Source organism: Drosophila ananassae, chromosome XL (assembly GCF_017639315.1).
Source record: "Drosophila ananassae strain 14024-0371.13 chromosome XL, ASM1763931v2, whole genome shotgun sequence".
NCBI classification, from domain to species: Eukaryota; Metazoa; Arthropoda; class Insecta; order Diptera; family Drosophilidae; genus Drosophila; species Drosophila ananassae.
In genome coordinates, this window is record NC_057931.1 from 3,589,456 (window position 1) to 3,610,356 (window position 20,901).

A 20,901-nucleotide genomic window follows, 5' to 3' on the forward strand; every position below is an offset into this window, starting at 1 on the left:
AAAGTAAATACAATAATAACAAAGAAGCAATTGAAAAAGCAACAAAGCCAATAGGATAAAGTGAAAGAAAACAAGAAAGCGGCCAATTAAAAAATATACGAGAAAAGACGCAGCACAAGAGCAAGCAAAACGAAGGCAGGAGGCAGAAGGCAGGCAGTGAGCGACGCAGGACGAAGGACACAACCGCTAATTAGCACCATGGGGAATTTGTTGTTGGCAGAAGAAGAAGATGAAGATGCACAGCCAGAAGCAGCTCTGCCAGCAACGGCAGCAGAAGATGAAGTCGCAGTTTCGAACTTGTGCAAACATCAAAGAGCAGCGAGAGAGAGAGTAAGAGAAATGAGAGTGTGGGGTGGTGAGGGTGAGGGGGTTGGAGAGTGAAAGCGAGATGGAGCAGCGGGAATTATGGCACGGCACATATGCAAAAAGGAGAGCGGGGGGGCGGAGGGGAGTCAGAGAGGGAGCAGCGGGCCAGCGAGCAGATAGTGAACACCGTATAATTGTAAATACAGTTAATATGAACGCTGTGCTCCCCGGCAGAAGCAGAAGCTGAGGCTGAGGCTGAGGCAGCAGCGCAAACGCTTTGCTTGGCACTTTTAATTTACGAAATGGTGTTGATTTAACGGTAAAAGCGTGGCAGCGGCGGCAGAAGAGACGGGAGGATAAAAAAGGGGAGTAGTACGGCAGACTGGCAGGCTGTAGCAGCATCACAAAAGAAAATTGAAAATACAACAAAAAAAAAAGTAAAGCATATTTTATTCCGGGCAATTGTGGCCGTCATTTTGCTTCAGAGCTCAGAGAAACTGAAACTGCATGTGTATGTGTGTGTGTGTGTGCGGGAGAGAGCACTGCACAAAAAATGCAATTTTGTCCAAAAAAGTAGGCAACAAAAAATTAAAAGCGATAATATATGTAACTTACAGATGAGATTTATTTATTATTAACATTTTTTCTTTCTTTCAGTGCATAAGTTAAGCCTTGCTTTTTGGGCAACGATTTTCTCTGATTAATAACAAAAATTGAGAGCGAGGCAGCTGGATAAAGTGAACGAGAGGGATATATGCGGGACGAGAAAAGAGTGGGCCGGCGATAATCAAAAGGGTGTGCAATTTTAATTGAGCAATTTAATTACATATGTAAGCAAAAGTCTCAGCGAGCCACAGTGCGAGCGAGATGGTGAAAAGTGAAAAAGAAAAAGCCCACACACACATGGATACACTAACTAATACATATATAATTACCAAGGAAGCAGAGATGCATATGTGTGTGTGTGTTGACTCTTTGGCTTTTGTTTTTTTTCTCTCTTTCAGGCAGAGCCTTGCTCTGTCTTGTTGTTTTTGTTAGTTTACCGTTTGAGTTGGTAATTAGTTTCCCAGCGCCTTAAAGCAAGCAACAGTTTTTGAGCTCTCTCTCTCTCTTGCTCTTGGTAGTAAAAGTTAGCAATTCGTCGTTTTGTACTCTCTTTATTAAAAAAATCGAGTGGAAATGCATTAAATAACTCATTCCCATTCCCATTACGTTGTTGACAAAACAGTAATCCAACCAAGCCGTGAAATGGCTGGTTAATATTGTTCCCTCATCCTCCTGCCTCCCAATCCTTTCTCTTATTTTGTCAAAATATGCTCCGCCCGCCCCCCATCCCCATCCACAGGCCAACTCTCCATTGACAATTTTCGCTTGTTCTCTTTATGCATTTGCCTGTGGGGTAATCAGAAAGATGCGTTTACCGTTACACTAGCAAAGAAAAGGGGTGGACTTTATATTAAATTGGAAATATAATAAAAAAATATATAAGAAATAAATATTTACATTTAACTAAATAAATAAAAATTTGTTGTTTATAATTTATGAAAAATTAAGAATGTCAAAAGAATTTCTCTTAGTGTTATTTTAGCCAAGTTGTCACATTGAATAGCCAAAAACCACTCGAACCAGGCTCAGTCGAATGGTGAATTTTTCGCCGAACAGTTAGATGGATGGATTGCCAGGACCTGGATGGATGGATTGGATTGCCATTCTGGGCGGCAATGGATGGGGGGCGGATGGGTGAAGCCAGTGGCAGGATGAAATGCTGGGCTTACAAATTGTGAAATGCGAGTGAGTAATTATGATTTACTAATTAGCAAACACACTCGCGAGCGCTCTGTTCCAAAGTGGGAGCCGCAAAACTGACAAACTGCCAGGCAAACAAATTGGCTGCGGATGTGGGGTGGGAGGTGGGCAGAGCGGATGCGGATGTACGAATGTGAATGCGGATACGAAAGCGAATTGGCGGCTAATGCGCTGGACAAACAAAACGAATGCACACTAACACACAAACACACAATCACACACACATATACACAGAGAACCGCAATCCTGAGACACACTCACTCACTCACACAAAAGTCTATTAATTAGCTGCACCAACTACTGTTGCATTCTCTCTCTTCCACTCACAGCCCCCACTCTCTCTCTCTCTCTGTGTTTTGGGTGAACCATTCTCCCCCCCTTTTATTAGCAGAGACCCCCCGGTTTTTGGACGCGTGTAACGGGGATTTGCTCATCAAATTCGCTAATTGTTTTTGCTCTGCTCCCAAAAACCCGTTGTTCCCCCACACTCTTTTTCTCTTTTCTTTTTTCAAGGGTGGTACCTCTTTTTTTTCAGCGGGGGGAGGAAGAAAGATTCTTAGTCTTAAAATTTAAAGAATTATTATAATTTTTTTTTTGATTAAAAATTTTATTTTTTTTTTTTAATATTAGTTTATAAAAATATATATATTTTATTATTTGTCCTAATTTTTTTCTCAGTGTCACGTTTACTAGCACTCGCGAGTCGAGTCCAAACAATTAGCGTAATTTCAATTTTGTTCAAAATTTCATAAACGGCGGTGTGCAGGTGCGATGGCTTTTGCAAGTGACTTTTGTAGGGGGTGGGGGGGTGGTGGATGGGGAAAGGGTAGTGCTACCCCTATGCACCCCTATCCCTTCTCTGGTCAGTTAAGCCGCATCCAGTTGCATACTTTTGTGCGCTGTTTTTTGACAGGCGTGGCGGCGGCGGCCGCGGCGACCAAAACACCCGCCGCCCGAAAACATCAAATTTCATTTCCCCATACACCCCATACCTTCATACTCCCCTCGTATAACGGGACCACTGACCACTTCTTATGGCGTTTACTTTCCATCAGCATAATGTAGACACCAAAAAAAGAGGGGTGGAGTATCAGAGGGGGGATCGCATCACTTAAAATGCAATGAAACAAATTAATAAACAACAACAACACACTTGTGTCGCCTGTTTAATTGCCCAAAGTGTGTTGGGTAGTGTTGCGCTAGGGAGGAGAGAGTGTAATAGGGAGGAGAGAGTGCGATAGGGAGGAGACTGCTGACAGAAGGAGAGGGAATGAAAGCCTTTCTCTTTTCAATGCTTTCAAATTTAGTTTTTGGCGTTTTTCTTTGTTTTGTTTTGTTTTTTTTTTTTGGTACAACCTTTTGGCTAAAAGTCCTTTTTTTTTTTTGGATTGTTGCGGCACACACACAAAAAGAATTTTTAACTAACACAAAATGGCTGTTGATTTGTGTGAGAGAATAGAGGGGGGAGGGGGGGCCAGATGCTGTGGGTGGATACAGGACATACGCTGCTCTAACTCCCCAAAGGGGGGGTGGGGGTGAAGGTTCCTGGGATTAGTGCGTTATATCCTCCGTTTCGTTTCATCGCATCCCCCCCCTTTTGCCAAAAGTTCAATTGCAAAACGCAGATTGTTCTTCTTCTTACTCCCCCCTCCCCTCTCTTTCACTCCATTTTTTCCATCTCTTTCTTACTTTCTACAATTTTATTTTTTCAATAAAGGTGCAGAGAAAAAAAAATTAAAAATCCTTTAAAAAAAAAATTTTTTATCGACAATTTATCGATTAATATTAAAAAAGTTAAAAATAAACTATACTTTCATTAACTCTAAGTATCTAAATAAGAAAGTTATAGAAATATTTCACTAGTTTAATAAAATTTTTAAGTTTATTGATTACTTTTTCAAAAAAAAATTTAAACCGATAAGTTGGATAGATCCCTTTTTTTTATCGAAGCCGGTTAATCGATATATTTTGTTAATATTTGTTATTTAAACTTATTAATTCCGACCCCCCCTATATTTTTCTTCAACTGCAACCTGTATCCTGTACATCCTGTAGCCAGTATACAGTATATCCTGCATCCTGTCTGCTGTGTTATCCTTTGGCTTTTTGCTTTCTGTTCTGTTGTCTTTTTTGCGACTGTTGTTTTTCGGTGTGCGTTTGGTTTATTAATGTTGACCGTCAATTATGTTTTAATTGTCATAAAAGGTTTGTCCCTTTTGACTCGTCCTGCACACCCCCCAGAAGAAAGGATGTGTGTGTGTGTGAGGGAGAGTGGAGTGGAGTGTATGCAAACAATGAAATCCAACTGGGATAAGCTGCAGTTGCCGAGGGAAGATGGAGCAGCAACAGCAGCAACATACAACACAAGTTGCTTGTCAACATAACATGGCCAAAACCCAGACTACATGTGTATGTGTGTGTAAGCCAGTTGACAGGTGAGTATGTGTGCAGTACACAGAAAGAAATTTTGAAGTAATAAATAACAGTACTATTTTTTTTTTCAAATTAAATAAAATCTAACTTTGCCCTGAAACCTAATTAATTATTTATTTTTTTTTGTTTATTAACACTTTTTTAAAATCGATAATTAATCGATAGATTTGATATTTTTCAGTGCAGTGTTGCTGTTTCGATTTGGTTTTCCGGTTGTCAGGCAATTTGCCAACTTACTGCAAAGATCAGCACAAAGTGTAACCCACACAAAGAGAGAAAAGTGACAGGGGGGCGCAGGGACCAGAGACCAGAGACAGAGGGAGAATGGATAAAGAGGGGAAGGAAGCGGCAGAGGATGGAGAAAGGAGGCATCTTTACGCTTCTTTTTCACCGTTTCATTAATTGAATTGAATTGCATGGCGACTGAAAGTGACACAGTTCCACTTCCAGCACCAGAGAGAGCAATCAAAAAAGTGCAAAAAAAATAGTAATCGATATGATTCAACGATTATTTCGATAGGCGAAAAAGGTGTCATCCCTAACTAGCCCTAACTAGCTACAAGATGAAAGCTTATATCGATAAACGATAGACTTAAATAACATAGAGAGCAATCAAAAAAGTACAAAAAAATAATAATCGTACGGTTTAACGATTATTTCGATAGGCTAAATATCAAGATGAAACCCTATATCGATAAACGATAAACTTCAATAACACAGAGAGCATCAAAACAACATCAAAAAAGTAGAAAATTGAGTAATCCTACGGTTTAACGATTATTTCGATAGACGAAAAAGTATCATCCCTAACTAGCCCTAGCAAGATGAAAGCCTATATCGATAAACGATAAACGATAAACTTAAATAAAAGATGACAGAATTAATGAAAATATAAACTGAACTCGGGGATTAATGCCACACAATTTAAAATCTGAAAGATTGACGACGTCAACTGCAACCATCCCTCCTTTTCGTTATCCTTTTTTAATATCCTTTTTTTTGATATTTTTTTATGGGCACTTCGCTTACTCTCCTCGCTGCTGAATGCCAATTTATGAAATTTATTTTTTTGCCTACGTTGTGATTATTTATTCAAAAAGTTGGCCTCGGTCAGGAAAAACACATCCTGGGCAGTAGCAGCCCAGGACTCTCCCTCCCAGTCTCTCTCCCTCTTGGAGCTCATTGCTCGGCTGTAATTGCAATTGTTGTGTCAGTGGGCGGGTAAATAAATTAATAACACAATTTATGCATGACGCACATTTATAATTACATTTGGAAATAATTTAATTAAAATTGTTAACGCTTGATTGAAGTTAAATCGAATCGATAGAGACGGACAGGGCAGGGCAGGCAGAGCACTATTTATTGGCCCCTTCCTTCCTATGTCGAGGTCCTTGCATGAAAGCGACTTAATTAAATTAGCCTATCAATAAGAGGACATAATAAAAAGCCAACAAACTGACCAATTGCCATATCGGCAAACCAAAATCTTGTACTTTTCTCTGCTCCTCCAGGACACTACACAAAAAAAATAATGTATGTATTTCCGGAAGGGGGTGGGATGGGGGTTCGAGGGGGTGTGGTTGCTCAAATAAACCGATCAGCAACGGTAACGGTAACGGTAATTAAAAGCCAACCAAATGACCAAATAAGCCACATCACAAAAAAAAGGGGGGAAAGCCACTGTATGCTGATGGAAATCTTAGAAAAATAGTGCACGAAAAAGGCGGAAAGGACAATATCCCAGCCTAGTTCGAAGCTCTAGATACTCAGTAGAGGTTATTTATCGATTTTATCGATAGTTTTGCAGAATAAATATATATTTTTAGAATATATTTATAAAATATATAGCTTTTTGTTAATTAGGAATATAAAAAAATCATTAAATGATAAGATTTCTGTATACTTTTGGTTACTATTTCGATAATTATCGATATTTTCCGATTTTTTCAATAGTTTTGCAGAATAAATATATATTTTTAGAATATATTTATTAAATATGTAGCTTTTTGTTAATTAAAAACAGAAAAAGTACAAACAAATGATAAAATATCTGCATCTCTTTGATAACTGTTTCGATAATTATCGATATGGAACTCACGGATAAAAAATATCAATAAAATCGATAGTTTTTTATAATAAATATTGTATCTTTAGAGTATATTTATAAAATATATAGTTTTTTGTTAATTAAGAACATAAAAAAATCATTAAATGACAGCATTTTAGTATCTTTTTGATTACTATATCGATAATTAACGATATTTATCGATTTTTGAACAAACTTCATTTAAAAAACTCAAAATAGTAGATCATGCTAAGCCCTTTTAGTTATCCAGGGTATTTCTGGGTAAACGCTAATAGCTGATTGAGAATTCGAACTGCAGGACCACAAGACACACACACACACACTTTCTGAGGTTGATAAGGTAAAACACACTCACACACCCAAACACACACATAGTAAATCAACATGAACGCACATATGCATGTGTGTATGGGTAAATATGTGCTGGTTATGCCCACAAATCAATTAAGTCGATTGAGGCAACATTTTCGGGTGGTAACACACACACACATATAACACACACACACATATAACACACACACACTCTGCCACACACACACCTGCATAGAGAGAGTTGTTAAGCGCTTAAATGACACATGCAGGAGATAAGTGACTGAGAAAGAGAGAGAGAGAGAGAGATGGATGGCTCAAAAGAACCGCGAAAGTGCATTTTGGGTCAAAAAGCAAAGGGCCCTCAAAAATAGGCAACACTTTTTGCTCGCTTCTTGAATATTTGTTAATCTTCCAAAAAAAAATTTAAAAAAAATAAACTCCCCCACACGAACAACAACAAAATTTAACCGCATCAAAATCACAACAACAACAACAACAAAAACACACACAGAAACACAAACCAATTAAACATAACCAAAAAGCAACAAAAAAAAGCAAGGGACTTCGTCGTTAGTGTTGACCTTTTTGGCTTGAAAAGAACTGAGCAGAAAATAGCTAAAAAATTATTTAAATTATTCCTCACATTGCTTGCTATTTAATTATGCTTACCTTCTTATGTAATTTCCATTTTTTCTACTACCTTTCGATTGTTTTTAAATAACGTTCCATTTTCACTAAAAACTATCGATTTTTTTTAATAAAAAAATCTAGATTCATTTTTATTTTATTATATATAGATTATTTTGTCATTACTTTGGATGAACTTTCAAATAACATTATATTTCAGAAAACTAAGTTGATTTTTTGGAATAAAATGCTACTTAGAACCCTAAATAGAATTTTAAGGTGTTTTTATTCGATAATTTTCGATTAATCTTCGATTTTCTCGATAAATTGTTAATTTTGTAGAACAATCTTCGATTATTCGATTACTATAGTTTTCATAAAAAAATGCATCGATTTTTTTGGGATAGAAATCTACTAGAATCCAAAATTGAATTTTGAGGTATTTGCCTTCGATGATTTTCGATATATTCTTGATTTTTTTCGGTAATACTAGACTTTTTCTTTTAAAACTTTCAATTATGATCGATTAAGCCTTCAAAATTAGTTATGCACTAAATAATACTACTTTTTTTAATAAAAAAATAGTCTTTGAACAAAATCCACAAATATGTAAATTATATTCTCCCCCGCTTTAAAAATAAAATAGTTTTTGGCCGAAAATGAGCTAAAATGGCAGTTCAGTTAACGACCTGCAGCGAATCCCTTTCGACTGAAAAGCCGAAGGACAACGAGGTCCTTCTGATGATGTTACTGCTGGCTGGTGGTGATGGTGGCGGGTGGCGGTGGGCGGATTGGGCGATGGTGGCGGGTGCTGCTACGGCGCCTGGCTTTCCGACCGGGGAGTATAAATACCGGAGACGTGGAGCCATCGGCCGTCAGTTCAGCAGCCGAGTTCGCGGCGGACAAATGTCCAGAGATTCGGGAATCCGTGTTCTGTTTTCACTTTCGTAAAATCACGCCAAGGAATATACTCCGTTGTCTATCTATATTTTTTTTTTCTGTTATTGTTTGTTTTGGTGCCACGTGCCACTTGCCACTTGCCACTGCGCCACTTGCCACTAGAATCTGGGCAGAATGTTCACTAATTGGCTAACTGGCAGCAGTAGCAGCAGCAGTTCCTCCAGTCGCTCCTCAATAGCAGCTGCCGGCGGCAGTGGTGGCGGAGGAGGAGCTGCCCCGGGAGGTAGTGCCTCCGCTTTGGTGATGAGTTCACCCCCGGATGTGATCCTGGAAGTGGGTCCTGCCCCCAGTAGTAGTGTTCGGTTTGTGGCCCATTCCCTAGTCCTGGGAATGCACAGTGGCTACCTGAGATCCGCCATTCGGTTGGACGAGGCAGCTGTGGTGGCGACGGCGGCGGGAAACTCCAGTTCATCCGCCACCACCACCACCCCGACGGGGGAGCTGCTGCTCTATCTGAGCAATGTTACGGCGGATCAGTTTGCTCCGCTACTGACGTACATGTATACGGGATACCTCGACCTGACCGTCGACAACATCTTTGCAGTGCTCCTGGCCACCCATGTCCTGCACATGCCCAGGGCCTTGGAGATCTGTCGGTGGGTTCACTTTTCCACAACAAGTTTTCCCTTTTTTTTAAGTTCATAAATATAAAAAAAATAAAAAGAAATCCATGCCAGAAAAACTAATTTAAAAAAAAATAATTTAAAAATCACAGGTCCTTCCTGGCTCGTGCCCAGACCGAGGGCTATTTGAATGGGAATCCCCCGGCCGCCCAGCTCTGTCCCGTGGCCCCTGCCCCCACTAACGCCAAGGTCATCCGTCCGATCCCCAGCAAGGCCACCTTGCCCAACTACGGCTTCCTGCCCCTGCCCCAGGCAGCTGCCATTACTCCGCATCCCCCACCACCACCACCACCGCCACCGAATCCTTCGGCACTATGCACTTTTGGAGGAGCTCCTGTTCCGGGCGCCACTCTGCAGCTGGAGGAGCCACTCTCCCTGGCATCCCATGGCAGTAACTACATGCAGGACGCCGAGGAGGAGGAGGAGGAGGACAAGGACGAGGACGTGGAGGTCTTCATCGATAGCAACACGGTGACGGATAACGAGGCGGAGCCAGAGCCGGACGTGGACATGGACTGCAATGTGTCCGTGGTGAGTTCGTTGGCCGGGAGCAGTGCCGGAAGTCTCAACATCGAGCGCCTGGATGTGAAGCCACCGAGTCCGGCCGCACCGCCACCACCTCCGGTGGTCATCACCAAAGCCACACCACCAAAGCCACAAAAGGTGCCGACCCACAAAAAGGACAAATCCCGGGGCAGGAACTCCTCCAACCGGAATAGGAAGTCCACCAATGGCCTCCAGGTAGCCAGGGCTCCGGTGCCGGCGGCCCAATTGGAAATGGGAGCCACCAGCAGCACGACCAGCTCCACCTCCAAGTTCATCATCGACGTGGCCAGCTGCGATGGACCCGTACGCTTCCGTCGAATCTTAAATACCGCCTACGGCCACAAGCCAGAGGACTTGAACGGAGGAGTAGCAGGCCATGGTGCCGGCTCTGGCAATGGGAATGGGAGTGGCAGTGGCTTGGAGCAACATCGAAGCCAGCAGAGTGTCAGCTATTCGTTTCATCAGCAAATGGCCAGGGCCATCAGCAGCCAGCAGAGGCAGATGAGCCAGCAGCAGCTGGAGGAGAGCGAGAACAGTGGAGATGGTAGTAGTGCCACTGCCACAGGTGCTACTAGTGCCACTAAGCACACATCGAACAGGCAACAACAGAAAGGCAACACGAATGCAACATCAACTGGTAGCTCCTCCTCGACATCCTCCTCCTCCGCGACGACGGCGGGCAACCATCACCAGGAGCTGTATGTGTGCGTCTATTGCAAGCACACTTTTAAATCTCAGTACTGCTATCAGAAGCACGCCAAACGCCATTTGAATCCATTGAGTCTGACCAGTGCCACCACTGCCACGGCTGCCACCACAACAACGGATAAAAAGTTGCTTCTGGCGGTGACAGAACCTCTGACCGAAATGGAAGCCAATTCAATAACAGCATCGGGTGGCGGTGGTCCAGGCACTGGTGGAAACAATCCCTCCGGAGGCACTAGTGGAGGTGCTACTCCTGGCGGAGGAGGAGGAGGAGGAGCTGGAGCCCTGCTTAGGAGGGAGGTGCGTCCCTTGGACATGAATGTCCAGTATTATCCTTGCAAAACATGCGGCAGCAAGTTCCCCAGCTACTATTTCGTCCACAAGCATCGCAAAATGTGCCATGCCGAGGAAATCGAGGCGGCAGCAGCAGCAGCAGCGGCCACTAGCAACACTAGCACCACCAACAACTCCGGCAGCAGCAACTCCAGTCACGGCAGCAGCACCACCAACAGCCATTCGAAGAGGGAGCCAGCGGGTGGCAGTGTCACGGTCGCCATGGAAACCGGAGAAGATCAACAGCAGCAGCCTTAAGCTAGGGAGGCTGTCACGGTCGCCAACAGAAGCTAAGACATCAGCTAGGAACATCAAGAAAGAGTGTCACGGTCGCCATGTAAAGTGAAGGAGATCAACAGTAGGACTGTCACGGTCGCCATGTAAACTGAAGAGGAGCTATCACGGTCGCCATACAGAAGATTCTGAAGAAGATCAACAGCAGCTAGGACATCAGCTAGGAGGAACACCAGGAAAAACTGTCACGGTCGCCATCGAATCTTAACCCCAAAAAAGCAACCGTATCACGGTCGCCACAAAAACTAGAGAAGATCATCGGAAAGAAGAAAAACTAACCCTGAAGTAGATCAACCCCGAAAGTAAGAGAATTGCATAATCAAAGCAACGAAATCTACGAATTTATATTTCTAAACACACAAAATCACACACAAAGCAAGCTAAATGTTTTTTTTTTCTTCGCTATAAAATAAATAAAAGTTTAAAACCTAAACAAGTTGAAGTAGATTGTTTAAGAAGTTAAAAATAATGATAAAAAGCAGCAAGTTGCTATAAGAATCGATTAATCGATAAATCGATAATTAGAATTTAAATCTAAAACCATTTTTTTTTTTAAAAGAAAACCAGTGATTAAAAATCAACTAAAAGAGTTTCGAAATAAAAATAAATAAATAGTGATAACAAAAACAAAGCAAAAAACCTATCGATAAATCGTAAATTAATCGGATTAATCATTTTGTTTATCGTTTTTTGTAATTTTTTGTGATTCCACGTCCAGGATTCCTTGGGGAATTGAAGGCGTGGAAGGAAGCGAAAGGAAACGAAAGTAAACAGTCCTTGGCGCAATTTAATAATTAAATTAAATCACTTGCATAATAAAAAAGGCGTTTACAGACAAAGAAAAAAATTAATTTAATTGAGTTTAATTAACTCGCCAGGGAGATGACAGCCAACAAGCCAACAGCCCGAGATGATGGCGGAGGGTTGGCTGTCAGGATAAGTGGGTGGTTGCCCTGGTGGGTGGTGGCCTGGTGGTGCAAACAAAACCGCAAGACCAGTCCAGGACCAGTCGCCTGGCCGGATGGGTGGGTGGTTCTGTCAACTCTTTTTCGCCCTGGTCCTGGTCTTGGTCCTGCCAACGATTTGACTTGAGGCCATCCAGTGTTCTCCTCTCCTCGTTTTTTTTTTTCTTCTTCATGTTTTGATGAAATATTAATCGAAAACGCTGGCGGAGAATCAAGGCAAACAGAGTGCCAAGAAGCTGCCGCCGCCAAGAAGATAAAAAGAGCCTGCCTTCTACTCTGCCACTGATTGGCTGGCATTTCATTAAAACGGCAGGACATCGCAAAGGACATCTGCGAATTGCAAATTGCAGACTGCAGACTGCAGTTGCAGTTGCAGTGCCGGGGAATTGCATTTTTTATAAAGCCAATACATTTACCGCAGGACATTTCAATTTGCCCGAAAGGACGAAAAAAAAAATAAACTTTCCAGCAAGCTTTCAAGCCTCTCAAGCCCTCCAGGAACTTAAAAGCTTTGAGGTCCTGTCACAATCTACAAAAAAAAAAGAGCTTTCCGGCAAAGCTCGACTTAAAGCTAAGAAAATATGATTTTTTTCGAAGAGGTTCTATTTTAAAAATTATGAAAAATTTTATGACTAATTTTAATCAAAAGTTTTAATGCAGATCTATAGTATATTTGTCCACTATTGTTTTAAGGTATTCCTCTTAGAGATCGGATCAAGTTTCCCGGAGATATATAGATTGAAAGGGAGGATATATAAGAACTTTGATTTTTAAAGGGTGTTCTATCAGAAATATTTTAAAAATTTTGAAAAATATATAGTTTTAAAGATTTTGGTAGAAAATAATGTAGAATCAATCCATAAATCTTTTAAGATATTATATTTAAGTACCGGATAAGAATTGGCGGAGTTATAGAGATTGGTATGGACCATCTATGAATATTATGATTTTTGTAAGGGGTACCATCAGGAAAATTTGAAAAAAATTTCAAAAATATTTTAGATCAAGATTTTGATGTAGATTGATGCAAAATCTGCCCACAAATTATTTAAGGTATGCGGCTCAAGAATCGGATAAGAATTGGCCAAGATATAGACACCAGAAGGGACCATATGGGAGTATCTCGATTTTTGTAAGGGGTACCCCTAGGAAAATTTGAAAAAAATTAAAAAAATATTTTGTGGCACGATTTTGATACAGATTAATGGGGAATCGCTCCACAAATGTTTTAAGGTATTCCTCTCAAAGATCGGATAAGAATTGGCAAAGATATAGACTTCGGAAGGTTCCACATTTAAAAACGCCGGATTTTGCAAGGGGTACCATCAGAAAAATTTGAAAAAATTTAAAAAAATATTTTGTGTCAGGATTTTGATGGAGATTGGTGGGAAATCGCTCCACAAATGTTTTAAGGTATTCCGCTCAAGGATCGGAGGAGAATTACCAAAGATATAGACATCAGAAGGAGCCATGTGGGAATATCCCTGTTTTTGCAAGGGGGTACCCTTAGGAAAATTTGAAAAAATTGTAAAAAATATTTTGTGTCAGGATTTTGATGGAGATTGGTGGGGAATCGCTCCACAAATGTTTTAAGGTATTCCGCTCAAGGATCGGAGGAGAATTACCAAAGATATAGACATCAGAAGGAGCCATGTGGGAATATCCCTGTTTTTGCAAGGGGTACCCTTAGGAAAATTTGAAAAAATTTTAAAAAATATTTTGTGTCAGGATTTTGATGGAGATTGGTGGCGAATCGCTCCACAAATGTTTTAAGGTATTCCTCTCAAAGATCGGATAAGAATTGGCAAAGATATAGACTTCGGAAGGTTCCACATTTAAAAACGCCGGATTTTGCAAGGGGTACCATCAGAAAAATTTGAAAAAATTTAAAAAAATATTTTGTGTCAGGATTTTGATGGAGATTGGTGGGGAATCGCTCCACAAATGTTTTAAGGTATTCCGCTCAAGGATCGGAGGAGAATTACCAAAGATATAGACATCAGAAGGAGCCATGTGGGAATATCCATGTTTTTGCAAGGGGGTACCCTTAGGAAAATTTGAAAAATATTGAAAAAATATTTTGTATTCAGATTTAGATGCAGATTGATGGGAAATCCAACCACAAATGTTTCAAGGTATTCCTTTCAAGGATCGGATAAGGATTGGAGAAGATATAGACGGAGGAAGGTGGGATGTTTGAATATTCATATTTTTTCAAGGGGTAACCTCACAAAAATTGGAAATAAATGTTAAAAAAAATTAGTTTCCAGTTTCCAAGGCAGATAATCGATGGGAAAGGAAACCACCAGTCTTTCAGGGTACTCCTCTAGAAGATCCGATAAAAATTGAGGAAACTGGAGACCCACAACTTCCATTCCCTAAGACAGTCTCCTAAAAGGACTTCCTCCTTTTTTAAGGACTTCCCCCCCAAAAATCCATAAAATAAATGGAAAAACAGGCACTCACCTTTGCCGTCCAAGGCCAAAATCTCGGAGGAGTTGCCCATGGAGTTGAGGTTTCCTCCGTCCGCCAGCAGAGGCATCGATATCGCCGTGGCGGTGGCGGTGTTGGTTCCGGAGGTCATGACCCCGGTGGACATGATGGAGGCGGCACTAATAAGTAGCATCGGAGCCGAGGACGCGGCCGAAGAGGAAGCGGACGAGGAAGTGGGAGTAGCGGAGGATGCAGTGCCAGGGACTGAGGAGGACGACTTGGTCGCCTGGTCCTTGGCGTTCGGCTTCAGGCTGTTGCTGTTGGTGGCTCCGCCGGATGAGGCATTGTTGGTGGCACCCGACTCCCCGGGGTTCAGTTCGAAGCGTTTACGTTTGGAGTCACTGGAAAGGGATAACCTCATTAGTTCCATGAAGGATTCAAAGGATCGTCGAGGGATCATCACTCACCTAACATCCGAATGGAGGTCATTGCCGGCTCCCATGCCCTCCACCTGGGCGGCCTTCAGTTTCTGGCCCAGATAGTTGCCCGCCGTGGTGGCGGTGGTGAGAGTGGGCACTCCTCCGGCTCCTGCTCCTGCTCCTGCTCCACTGGAGGGTGCTCCTTCCGCTCCTGCTCCGACGGCTCCGGTGGTCTTTACGATCTTGTCGGTGCCAGCAGTGGAGGCTGCTCCTCCTTGGGTCTCCTCACTGCCTGGTGGCTGGACCTTCACATTGGCCATCACCACGGAGGAGTGATGGTAGCCGGGCTTGAAGCCATTCAAGGTCACGCCCTGTGCCGCTCCAGCTCCACCTCCCGGAGTGGCATTGCTGCCAGTAGCTAGGGGATAAACAAGAGAAGGATTAGAGAGGCTTCTGGCAACTGGGATGAGGGAGGAGTACCCACCATTGTAGTTATCGGGATGGCCCTTTTGGCTGGACTTCTGGGCCAGCGAGTCATTGGCTTCGGTCTCCTTGCCCTTGCCGGCTTCCAAGATGCCAGAGTTGTCAGCCTTGCCCGCAGTGGCGTCATTAGCGGGTGCCACCACTCCTCCGGCAGTAGCTCCTGCCGCCTCCTCATCGGATTTCTGGCCCTTCGAGGCGGCATCACCACCGCTTCCCGCTGAGATCTCTGACGGTGTGGCTGCCGTTGCTGGCGAGGATGCTGCCGCTGCTGCTGCTGCTGCTCCGGCCCCCACTCCTGCCTTGTCAGCTTCGGTCTTCTCGGATGATCCGGTGGTGGCGGGAGTAGCGGTGGTGGAACTGCCACTGGTTGCCACGGCTGCTGCTGCTGCCGCTGCTGCTGCTGCTGCTGCTGCTGCAGCTGCCGCCTTTCGTTCGCCGGCGGCTGTGATCTCCACCGCCTTGCTGGCGGCACTGGCCTTCTCGGCGGCGCTCTCCGCCGCCTTGGCCGCATCGGCCGCTGCCTTTTCGGCGACCCGTTCCCGTTCCGCCGCCCGTTCGGCCCGCTCCCGTTCCCCAACCGCCGCAGATCGGCCGCCGCTCTTCTGCTGCTGCTCCCGCTGCAGGCGAGTCATCACACCGGTGGTCATTGAATCGATGATGCACTGGGGCTGGACAGCCTGGGCCTTGGCCGGATTGCGGGAGCTGCGGGTGCGCTGGCGGGATTTGCGGAGCAACTGCTTGTAGTTCTCCGTCTTCTTGCTGAGGTAGTAGTAGCGGACGCAATCCTGCGGCGACTTCCTATCCAAGCTGGCCGCAATCGCTCCAAAGTTCTTCGGATGCTGCAGATACTTCTCCTTGAACGTCTCCTTCTCCCCGGCCGTCCACATGTTGAGGGCCTTCCGTTGCTGATGGACCGCCAGCATGTCCTCGATCCGGCCATTCTCATTGTGGTAGGCACATCTCCGCTGCCGGGCGTCGTGCATCAGTGGCGGTATAACGGCATAGGATCTCATCTTCTTATCCTCCAGCGCCTGCTCCTGCAACCCATCCATGATCTCCTCGAGATCTGCCTCCGATTTGATCCGTGATCCGACTCGATTGAAGCGTTCCTTGTCCTCACGCTGTTTCCTCAGCTCCGTGAATACCTTCTCGAAGAACTCCCGATTCTTGGCCTCGCGCGCCTTCCGCTTGGCACTCGCCTCCGCCCGCTCGCACCTCCGCTGCCAGTCGGCCTGCTCCTTGGCGTACTTCTCCACCAGCGTTTGGTTGTGGGCCCATCTTTCGGCCTTCAACTTCCGGATATGGAGGAGGAGTGGACCACGTACCAGATTCTGATGCTGTTGGATGAGAACGGTGAGGGCGGTGACGTCCAAGGGTTGATTATAAAGTGGTAGCCATGGCTTCATCATATTGTTGTTGTGCATATTGATGTTGTTGTTGTTATTATTTGTATTATTATTATTATTGTTGTTGTTGTTGTTGTTGTTGTTGCTATTGTTATTGTTATTGTTGTTGTTTCCAATTAAGGATATAAAACGGGAGAGAATGGAATGTTGAGCATGAGCCGTCTTCCGATTGGCGGCATAGATCTTCTTGGCTAGCATCTGATTCCGCCATACAAGCTCCACCACTTCCTCCTCCTGATTGGCGGCATTGGCGGCACTCGCCTCCGCCAACTCCTTGGCGGTCTTATGCTGCTTGGCCAGCGATGCCACCTCCATGAGGGATTTCTCCTTTTTCCGAAGCGTCTCCTTGGCCGTTTCCACCGTCTTGATCTCATTGTCCACCTTCTGGATCTGCATGAGGAGATCCTCCTTGGCGCTGCTCCGGCCCCGCTCCTCGATGGCACTGTCGCTGGGCAGTGTTGGGGATATCGCCTCCACCTGGTCGAATTCAAACAGAAAGAGATCGGTTATTAGTCGCGGTTTCTTGCGGGGCGAGGGCGAGACACCGCCACAACTCATCATCTCGAATAAAGGACTCTCGTGGGGGAAAACTTTTGACACAATCCAGTGTTGGTAAGTGCTTTCTAAACAAGTATTTGGATTACTGTGTTGCCTAAGCTTTTTTTTTTTAATTAATTGCCCATCACTGGGTTTTTTTTCTTTTAAGTTTTCATAAAAATAGGTTCTTTAAGAACTTAAAAGTTTAAAAATCTTATATATTCTCTTGTCTAATTTTTAATTTTGTGTTTTTCTTGATTTTTCCCTCTGGTTTGTCTAGCTTTTTATACTTTTAGAGTGACCAAAGCTACATAATTGCATTTTTAGTGCTTAAAGTGTAAGTGTGACCATTTAAGCAATAATTTTTATGAAAAAATTATATATTATTTCTCTCTAATTTTTAATTTTTTGTTCATCTTTATTTTTCCCTCTATTTTGGCTAGTTTTTTTTTAAATTTTAGAGTGACCAAAGCTACATAATTTCATGTTTAAATGTTTAAAGTCGAAGTATGACTATTTAAGCAATAATTTATATAAAAAAAAGTATATATTCATCCGTCTAATTTTAAATTTTGTGTTTTTCATTATTCTGTTTTCTTTTCCCTCGAGTTTTTTTATTTTTTTATACTATTAGAGTGACCAAAGCTGCATGATTTCTTGTTTGTTTGTTCAAAGTGAAAGTGTGACCTTCTGGGCAAAAGTTTTTATGAAAAACACTAATAGAAAATGTTAAAATAAGAAACTCCTAGTACTTCTAGTATGAGTTCTTTTAAATCTCAAGTATCAGATCATATTTTATGAATAATGGGTATTATTATAAAATTGTTATAATAAATTTAAATGGTATTATAATAAAAAAATACTAGTAAATACCACTTTCCTATTTATAACATTTTTATAAAGCAAGATCTTCATGGAAATACCTCTATATTATAAAATATCATAAAGATATTATACAATTCTCACACTTAGGAGCTCTCATTACAGTTCCTTGATTACATTTGGCAAAGTTTTCCTTTCTAAAGATTACAGTAATACAGATACCACTTTTTCAGAACTCCAACTTCCAGTTTTCTAAGCTATTCCAATCCCCAACTGCTTCAAACTCCCCCTTTTCTCACCTGCGGATGGTAGGCCTCGGTGCTGGCCACTCCCGTTCCGCTGCCACTGCCCCCGGAGGCGTTGCTGCCACTATTCGAGGCCGAGGTGGCCACCGATGAGGATCTCGCCGTGGATACCGTCACAGAACCAGCCGGCAATCCCGCCAAGCTACTGACACCGGCCTGGGAACGATTCTGGGACTGCTGGGCGGCGGCATGTTGCTGCTGCTGCTGCTGATGCTGCTGGTGTTGCTGATGGTGTTGATGTTGCTGCTGCTGCTGCTGCTGTTGCTGGGGCGGCAGGGTCTCCACCTTGAGCTGCATGCCCAGAGGAGTGGTCTGGACATGCCTGCCCAGATCATTGTGACTCTGCCGGTTGCTATTCAGCTGCTGTTGCTGCTGCTGCTGCTGTGCTGGCGAGGATCGCTGGTGTTGCTGATGTGCAGGATGCTGCTGCTGCTGTTGCTGTTGCGGATGTGGAGGCAGGTGATTCATGTTGCTGGCATTCGTCTCGCTCAATCGTTGCTTTTTGTACGGCTGTTGTCCGCCACCTCCACCTCCGCCTCCTCCGAATGGCTCTGGAGGATGCTGCTGCTGCTGGAGCTGGAGTTGCTGGCGCTGGTTGACGGCGGCCACTGCCACCGCGGTGGCGTTCGACAGGAGTTCGCAGCTGTACTGCGAGTGCGGCATCTGGATGCCCCTCATGCTGTTCACCATTATGCTCCCGCCGCCAGAAGATGGTCCGCCCGAAGGTCCTGCAAGGAATAGACTTTTTAATAAAAGAATTCTATATATTTTTGAGAAGGGAAATCCTTACCGGAACCACCTGGCTGCTGCTGCTGCTGTTGTTGCTGGAAGGACGTGCTATTGGGCTGGCTGGCGTAGTGGGGCATCGCTTCCATGACCAGGACACCACCGGACTGGGATACTTGGACCACACCGCTGCCGGGTGGAGGGACACCGCTACCACCGCCGCCACTGCTGCCACTGCCGCTGCCCGGGCCGCCAGAACTGCCACCAGGAGGACCACCCCCTCCACCGCTACTGCTTCCGTTGGCGGACTTGCCGCCACCCTGCTGCACTGCCGCCCGTGCCAGGACCCGATGGTACTCCGGCATGTGGGCCACTTCGGCAGCTGCTGCTGCTGCTGCCGCTGCCGCCGCCTGTTGCTGCAGTTGTGCCGCCTGCTGCTGGTGCTGTTGCTGTTGCTGCTGCTGTTGTTGCTGCTGCTGCTGTTGCTGCTGTTGCTGTTGCACCGCCGCCTGCTGCTGGAGCTGGCTGAGCCGGGAAGGATAGGATGGTTCACGGTAGGGGGTCGCTTGGGGCATACTGTAGGGCGCCTGCTGGAATAAACGATGCTGCTGGTGGTGCTGCGGCGACGGCGGCAGATAACTGTTGTTGATGCCCGCCGCTGCTGCTGCCGCTGATGCCGCCGCCGCTGCCACGGCTGCATTGTTGCTGCTACTGCTGCTGCTGCTGCTGCTGCTGTTGCTGCCGCCGGCACTGGCGCTGCTATTGCTGCTGTTGCCGCCGCCGCCGGTGCTGCTGTTGCTGGGGTTGTTGCCACTTCCGCCACCACTGCTGCCACCGCTACCGCCTCCGGGCGGTGCTCCAGGGCGGGGCGGCGACAAGGGACTCGCAGCCGATCGCGAGGACTGCTGCTGCTGCTGTTGCTGTTGCTGCTGCTGCTGGAGGTGATGATGCAACTGCTGCATCTGGGACGTGGGTGGCGGTGGCTGTTGCTGCTGCTGCTGCTGCTGCTGCTGTAGTTGTTGCATGTGCCCCATCTTGGCAAACTGATCCATGGTCCTGTACGACCTGAGGGGAAAGATATTCGTTAATTAGTGTCCTTTGCAGTTGGTCCTTAGTATTTTAATTTTTTTTTAAATTGAAACAAAAGCTTCTTAATAAAAAAAATTATAAAACAATTATCCATTTAAGAAAAAAAAAAAAACAAATTGCCATAGATCTAATACCATCTGGTATTTGAAGTACACCCCGCATCCTAACTGCCCCCCCCCACCTGCCACTTCCTGCGGCTGCCACAACACACACACTGTGCGAAATAATTGGAAGCAACTAAGGCTTGACCCCGTTTCGCGGTCCAATCTAAGATAATCGGATGATCACGTCATATAATTTAGAATATTATCTGCATAATATACTAGATACTATATACTATATACTAGATACTAGATGGGCTCCAGAGACCCCACGTAGCTCTCCGTTGTGTTCCAGATACTTTATAGTATCTAATACTATAATAAGCGCGAATCTAACGGTTGATTTAGTGACTTGAATTTGGACGAGTTTATTATTATTTTTCTCTTCTTTTTTTTGTAATTTTTTTTCTGTTTCGTTTATTTTATTTACTTTTTGTTGTTTTTTTTTAATTGGGGACACAAACCCCGGCCGGCATCGAACCGCCAAACATGTTGCAAGTGCAAAAGAGAGGCCAGTATGAAAAGGCCTATATCTCTCTCGGTCGTTTTCGTGATGCGCCATGTGCTGGGTTCGAGTGCAA

The 20,901-nt window shown here is 44.3% G+C and overlaps 2 protein-coding genes across 3 annotated transcripts in view; one reads left to right on the forward strand and one right to left on the reverse strand.

Annotated features, from left to right (window-relative positions):
- LOC6503585 overlaps positions 1-20,901 on the reverse strand; it is a 67,770-nt gene that overhangs the window by 15,428 nt on the left and 31,441 nt on the right. For both annotated transcript variants that reach the window (XM_044716710.1, XM_044716709.1), the window contains exons 3-7: positions 19,195-20,195; positions 18,399-19,132; positions 15,336-17,217; positions 14,900-15,269; positions 14,466-14,833 (exon numbers count right to left, since the gene is read on the reverse strand). In XM_044716710.1, the coding sequence (XP_044572645.1) occupies positions 14,466-14,833; positions 14,900-15,269; positions 15,336-17,217; positions 18,399-19,132; positions 19,195-20,195 (4,355 nt within the window). The remainder of the gene's footprint in view (positions 1-14,465; positions 14,834-14,899; positions 15,270-15,335; positions 17,218-18,398; positions 19,133-19,194; positions 20,196-20,901) is intronic.
- LOC6504069 lies at positions 8,633-11,461 on the forward strand. The gene is made up of 2 exons (XM_001964079.4): positions 8,633-9,129; positions 9,249-11,461. Exons 1-2 carry the CDS (start codon positions 8,648-8,650, stop codon positions 10,996-10,998), a joined length of 2,232 nt encoding a protein of 743 aa, XP_001964115.1. The 5' UTR covers positions 8,633-8,647; the 3' UTR covers positions 10,999-11,461.

What these genes read in the sequence shown, in the direction of transcription:
- LOC6504069 (XM_001964079.4), top strand. Translation starts at nt 8,648, where the DNA reads ATGTTCACTAATTGGCTAACTGGCAGCAGTAGCAGCAGCAGTTCCTCC. An exon ending in AGGGCCTTGGAGATCTGTCG is followed by an intron (nt 9,130 to 9,248) that starts GTGGGTTCACTT and finishes TAAAAATCACAG; the next exon opens with GTCCTTCCTGGCTCGTGCCC.